Below are 6,637 nucleotides of genomic sequence, written 5' to 3'. Positions count from 1 at the left end.
TATACTGGTGTGCATTAGAGCCTTTAATTACCGTTCTATATTAATGTGCTGCTTACTCACACACACACACACACACATATCAGAGATCGCGCAGCTCACACATCCAGGAGCAAAGAAACTTGTCATCGCTGCCCCACGACTTTTATTAATACCAGTTTAAATACTGAATCGCTACATTATATTTTCTTGCTTTGGTACCGAAATTGGTACCGAGAACCGTGGATTTTCACTGGTATTGGTACCGAATACTGAAATTTTGGTACCGTGACAACACTAATTGGGGTACTAGCCCTCCTCAATGTCTACGGTGTCAATGTCTATGGTGGTTATCGCCCTGATCAGACATGAAAATATGCTGTGGCACTATCGTGCAGTCTGTAATGATATGACGTTAGCAAACTTTAGCGATTTTTTTCAAACATTTCTTTGAGTAACATGACCGTAAATATAAACTCACGATTGAATGTAACATAAAACAAATGATTACTTTTTTTTTTCTCAGCCGGTTTACGCTGAGATATTTCATACCCCTTCGTTTGAAGTGTGGTCCCGAAAAATCTTCGTTTGAAGGGCTGTCTGGCCCTTCCCCTTACCCCTCCAACCAAAAGACAATCGAGACACCCCTAACGTTACCCCTTCACGTGAACGCACGAAACGGAGGGGTAGGGGAAAGGGGAAGGGCTAAGGGGTAGAATTGGGATTGGGCCTACTTTCTTCCATGAAACACAAAAGGGTAAAGGCAGAATGACAGCCTCAGTCACCATTGACTTTCACCCAATTCATCTCCTTTTGTGTTCCCAAGGATAAAGTCAGTCACACAGATTTGTAAAAACAAAACAAAAAATTAAAAATAAGTAACGATAGAATTTTAGGGGGAACTACGCCTTTAAGCAAGTGCTGGTCATTATCATATCTCCAGTATCAGTAGCCTACATTGTCTTTCCTGACAGTAGCATGGTGCTAAAATACTGTACGCTCTTTAGGGGGAACTACGCCTTTAAGCAAGTGCTGGTCATTATCATATCTACAGTATCAGTAGCCTACATTGTCTTTCCTGACAGTAGCATGGTGCTAAAATACTGTACGCTCTTCGTGATTTTTCTACTAGATTATTTCCTAACTCTATTTTCCTAAATCTAACTTTCTATTAGATTATTTCCTCTGCAAGATGCAAACTGGTCCAATCAGAATAAATCATGAACCTGATACACAAGCCAATAGTATTCATACTGAAAAATGTGTTCACTTAAAAACCTTACAAAAAAACACAGCATAACCGAACAACTCGTAGGAACCTACATTTGCGTACGCACACTATCATCACTAAATTGAACTGAGAATTTTAGCATCTTCAAACTAGCTGTATATCAACAAAGAGGTTAAAGACACGCAGTGGCGCGCTTGTGCTGGCACATTACATCAGCAGCGGTGCTAACGTTAGCTGACTTAACTTACAGCTGCTAAATACAGTGCTTTAGGCAAGCCGGTGCAGGATTCATGGCCGTACTGTCTACATGCGTCTCAAACAAGCTGTAGTCGTTTTGTAATATTAGGTAAATCCTACATAACCCAGAAAACACACAGCAATATGCTGCTAACGTTAGCCTGGTTAGCAATGAACAGAAGCTAACGAGCTTTCATGCAGGCCTCGTGTATACACGACTTGAGATATATTGAAACGGTAAAAAGTTTATTTTGACTAAATTCACCCAGTGTTAACTATAACCATAGATATGTTAAATATATGTCTATATTGAAGTAAACGTGTTAGGTAATCATTACCGCAGTGTTCCGCGTTACCGCCATGTAGTGATCCACATTGAGGACTCTGCAACACCACAGAAACAGCAGAACCTGGAGCGGCGCGCGGCTTCCGCTGCACGACTCTGGTCCCGTGATCTAGAACAGCAGGTAGCACTGGTGTCGGGGTCGCTGGATCGTGCCGAATACTAGGAATATATTGTTTAGGCTTATCGCCTTTGAAAAACGTTTTTACTTTTGAAATATTTGCGTATTTATTTGTTTGTTTATGTGGAAAATGTGATTCTCGTACAAGAAAGACTGGTATTTGAGCCATGACACGCCCCCTGCAGGCTTTATATCTCAAACCAGCAGCCCTCACTTCAGCTGCCTTTCCAGTTTTGTAAAAATCACAGAGAATTTCAAAGAAACATCTTCTTCTCTGGTGCAATAGCAATCGTTTTCTTATTTAAGCATACTGCCTCCACCAGTCTGAGCTCAACATGAGAATGAATTTAGAGACATATTGCACTGTCAAAGGTGCTCTGGTCACCCTTCTAGTTTTAAGAGACGTTTTTCTGGATTACTGTAAGATAAAATATTTGGTACAGTTTTTATAATGTACGTTTAGTTACATTCAGCTAACACTGACACATAGGTATGTACACACAGCTATTAAAGTAAATATAAGCAAGAACAGAGACAGGAGCTAGAGGCTTTGCATTGTTATATGTACTGTAGATGTTGAGATCCAGAATCAGATGGCGTATAAAACACTGTCGTGGTGCATTATCGAATTGATAGACAATATCAGTATTTGATTCTTTGTTTAAAACATTTATTTCTTTAAAAATATCGTAAAAGCATAGTTTTTAGGTGAAATCCTGGCAGAAATGCCCTTTATCTTAGTCGTCTCGTTACCTTAACTGTATAGGTCAACGGTAAACCAGCAGGTTTACGAGAACCCGCAGAAACAATACTCGTAATGCGGAAGTAGGAAGTAAATGTACAAAACAATTACACCTTTAGGACTACGATGACAACTGGACCTTTGTGTACTTCGTGTCCGTTCACTTTTGGTTTTAATGCCATAAATTATTATTGACGTGGGGCGACTAAAACGCTTAAAGTGGTAACTGTACTTTCTGGGCACTAACAGTTTCACCTGTAATAAGTCCTGAATTTGTGCTTTAAGCCAACAAATGCATTGTTCTTAAAATGTAAGGCTACTGTAAGAGACCGGTGCATTTTCGAGACTTTGCGGTCCGTAGGAGAATACGCACCTGCTTCAGACACAGTTTAATGTGATTTACTACTTGACGGACCGACACTAATACCTGGCATGGATATCCTCCTGGCTGCGATTGAGATACTGACGGACCCATCTGGACATCAAGAGCACTGTGAGCAATTCAGCCTGTCCCGATTATTATGAAATCACATGATCATTTGATTATACGTGTAAATGCAATATGTTTGTATCATAATCTAATTATTATATTGTATAGTGATTAAGACGAATGAAGAGAAGCCTGATCCAAGCCCACCATCTTGTGATCACCCCAGTGTTTTCGGCATTTGTGTGGATTTAAAAAAAGATGATGGTGTTAAGGATGAGGAAGCCTCTGACATGTGTCCAGCCAACCAAGATTCAACCAAACAAGGTAAAATTGCAAACTAATAAATCTGTGCTCACATAGAGACCACGTTGGTGAATGAATTCACATTTAGTTTGGCTAGCCACGATAAATGTGCAGTGGATCAACTTGGATGTGGACTTCAGAGATTATACATTATAATACATAATTATATATTACTGACCCGGTGGGCTAACTATTCTGTTAGTATTAGCCATATTATCATGTGAAAGATTAGTTTGAACAAAAATGACATAAAGTTTGATTGGACACACAGTCTTTGATGTCAGCAAGAAAAAGATGCTGTCTGTGACCATATCAGACCTGCAGACATTTTAGAACAACTGATCTAAGGTTGTTAATCAGTTGCTAATTTATGTCAGTGATAAATGGTTAATGCATCCTTGTTAAATAAAAGTAACAATTTCATTAAAAAAAAAATGTACTAACCCCAAACTTATGTATTTTAAAAGGGAGTGGACTGCCTTATTTTAAGCGATTTGTTGTCAAGTCCAATTCTATTTTAAAATCAATTGTAAAATGTTGTATTGTTCAGATTACACTCACTGCGTGCTATATGTCCAATGTCTTTCTTTTTTTCTTTTCAGAAACTGGTAAACGGAAAAGGAGTTGCTCAAGAAAAAGCACAAATACAGGAGTCCGCTCTAACAAATCAAATCACCATTGCTTTAAATGCGGACAAAGCTTCAAAACGTCAGTTCACTTTAAAAGACATAAACTAGTTCATTCAGGAGAGAGGCCTCATGGTTGTCCTGAATGCGGCAAGAGGTTCATTACGTCCTCTGAACTAAAAGTACACCTGCGTGTTCACTCAGGAGAAAAACCCTACCACTGCTCTGAATGTGGAAAGAGCTTTGCTCGGTCAGGGTCATTTTCTAATCACCGCAGGCTTCATAGAAATGAAAAACGCCATCACTGCCCTGAGTGTAACAAGGGTTTCCAGCAACGTATAGATCTACGAATTCACCAAAGGATTCATACGGGGGAGAAGCCATACCTGTGCTCACAATGCTTGAAGGCGTTTACTACATCCGGAGCGTTACGAGTTCATCTACGAACCCACACTGGTGAAAAACCTTACGAGTGCAAAGACTGCGGGAAGATGTTCTGCCAGCTAGGCGGACTTAAAGTTCACAGACGTGTTCATTCAGGAGAGAGGCCTTACGTGTGCTCGGTGTGCGAGAAGCACTTCAAGGGACATGCCAATTTGATCACACACAAGCGCATTCACACAGGAGAAAAGCCTTATCGATGCACCGTATGCAACAAGACGTTCACCGACAGAAGGAGACTAAAAGAGCACCAGCCACCTCAGTCAGTAGAGAAACCGTTTCGCTGCGGCTTGTGTAGTGAAGCTTTCGGCGCTTTCTGTCAACTTAAAGAACACCAGCAGTGTCACAAAGGAGAGAAGCACCATCGCTGTACTGAGTGCGGAAAGGCCTTCACGCATTTATATTTACTGAGGAGTCACCAGCACGCACACTCGGATGAGAGGCCATATTCCTGCACTGAATGTGGAAAGTGCTTCCGCCGGTCATTTGACCTGAAAATGCACCTGAACACTCACAGTGAAGCACGACCTCATCTTTGCTCTGAGTGTGGAAAGAGCTTCCGCAGGGCTGCAGAGCTTAGGATACATCTGAGAGTACATACGGGAGAAAAGCCTTATCCCTGCTCCGTCTGCGGCATGGGTTTCAAACAGACATCACAACTCAAAGTGCATGAGCGCACTCACACAGGAGAAAGGCCATTCCCCTGCCCGGATTGTGGGAAGACCTTCAAAGACAAGAGAAGCCTGCTAACACACCAGAGAGTGCACCATAAATAAATAAATTATTCTGTTATTATAATATATATTTGGAATATACAGTATATTATTGAGTGTTGAAATCACTTTGGTCACAGCAAGGAAATTTTAACATGCTGATCACATTACAGTATGCTCTACGCTACTCTGTAGGTTGTAAGACTCTATTGGGTAAATGCAAATTACTGAAGATTTTATTCTTGCTTGTGTCTTAAACTGTCCACTCAAAGATGTTTTTGGGAGTATGTTCAGGAATATCATATATCTTATTCATTATTTATACATCTAGGGGTATTCAGCAAGAAATGAGCTGTCTGACCTTTCTTTGAAGAGAAATTGCTTATGGATTTTCAGGGTTTTTATGCAGGTGGGTCTAATTTGTACCGTTCATGAAAACAGTGAAGTATTTGAATTTAATATAAATGAATGATTTCTATTTATCTGATATATGATTTATTATATATATTAAATCATGCTGAAATTAAACTAAAGACTTTATTTTACATTTTCATACAATGTAAAGACTTGTTTTTTATTTTTACATGTATTATAGAACAGTTTTTTTTGTCTTAATCACATATCTTTACATAAATAAATTCCCTCTCTTTTATAAAAGTGAAAGATACTTTTTTACCGAACAGGCCTACAAGGAAGGACAGGTATTTAAAACATGACAGGCTTAGGCTTCAAAATTCAAGGGGAAAACAAAAACGTTATGACAAATAGAGCAGCGTCATGTATAACACTGATATTAGTATTTATCTCATGTGTACATAAGCATATTTTTCAAAAATATTAGTAAGAAAAACAGCAGATTGACATTACATAGATACATGTTCGCTTTTTCTATTTCACGTTTATAAATACAATCTGTAAGAAAATAAAAACAGAATCCTTTTTAATTGATGTGTGCCATCAAAAGATTTTGCTGACCTTAATGTATTCATTCATGATATTTCATTGGGTAAGCATAAACAACCACATAAAACTAATCAACAGCTATTCACATGTTTCAGTGCCACAGAAGAACCATTTTGGGTTCCTCAAAGAAGTGAACCATTCTTAAGCAGTGAACGGTTCTTAAAAGAACCATTTTTTTTAGTGTGAAGAACATTTTAATAATCTAAAGAACCTTTTCCGTTATAAAGAACGTTTTGAGCAATAAAGTTCTATGTATGTTTAAAGTTCTTCATGGAACTAGATAACAATAAAGAACCTTTATTTTCAAGAGTGTGTGACAAAATAGTACTGAAAATAATGTGCTTGCCTATGCCATTAGTTTAGAGACGGGGATCCTGTAGATGAGCTGTTTTACAGTTCAAGGTCAACCAAAAGAGGGCAGTATGTACATTTGAATGCACTGGCCATCACTCGCCTAAAGGTTTTAGAATTATGTTACTTAATACCTAAAGGTCAAATCTACCTCTAAGCA

General features: G+C 38.9%; 2 protein-coding genes across 3 annotated transcripts in view; one reads left to right on the top strand and one right to left on the bottom strand.

The window, feature by feature from the left end:
• Window positions 1-1,886, bottom strand: part of LOC107659444 (poly(U)-binding-splicing factor PUF60-B) — a 13,894-nt gene extending 12,008 nt beyond the window's left edge. For both annotated transcript variants that reach the window (XM_016448390.1, XM_016448391.1), the window contains exon 1: window positions 1,783-1,886. The gene's annotated coding sequence lies outside the window, so the exon portion shown is untranslated. The remainder of the gene's footprint in view (window positions 1-1,782) is intronic.
• A 799-nt stretch (window positions 1,887-2,685) lies between these two features.
• LOC107659436 (zinc finger protein 501-like) lies at window positions 2,686-5,558 on the top strand. Its single transcript, XM_016448385.1, has 3 exons — window positions 2,686-3,143; window positions 3,249-3,404; window positions 3,986-5,558. Exons 1-3 carry the CDS (start codon window positions 3,083-3,085, stop codon window positions 5,224-5,226), a joined length of 1,458 nt encoding a protein of 485 aa, XP_016303871.1. The 5' UTR covers window positions 2,686-3,082; the 3' UTR covers window positions 5,227-5,558.
• Window positions 5,559-6,637: the final 1,079 nt, after the last annotated feature.

Source organism: Sinocyclocheilus anshuiensis, unplaced genomic scaffold, assembly GCF_001515605.1.
Source record: "Sinocyclocheilus anshuiensis isolate Anshui unplaced genomic scaffold, SAMN03320099.WGS_v1.1 scaffold815, whole genome shotgun sequence".
Classification (NCBI taxonomy): domain Eukaryota; kingdom Metazoa; phylum Chordata; class Actinopteri; order Cypriniformes; family Cyprinidae; genus Sinocyclocheilus; species Sinocyclocheilus anshuiensis.
Note: the sequence above shows the minus strand (reverse complement) of the source record. Positions and strands in the feature narration are given on the sequence as shown.

Coding starts and splice junctions, on each gene's coding strand:
- LOC107659436 (XM_016448385.1), top strand. CDS start 3,083: ATGGATATCCTCCTGGCTGCGATTGAGATACTGACGGACCCATCTGGA. Junction 3,144..3,248: donor ATCTGGACATCAAGAGCACT/GTGAGCAATTCA, acceptor TATATTGTATAG/TGATTAAGACGAATGAAGAG. Junction 3,405..3,985: donor CCAAGATTCAACCAAACAAG/GTAAAATTGCAA, acceptor TTTTCTTTTCAG/AAACTGGTAAACGGAAAAGG.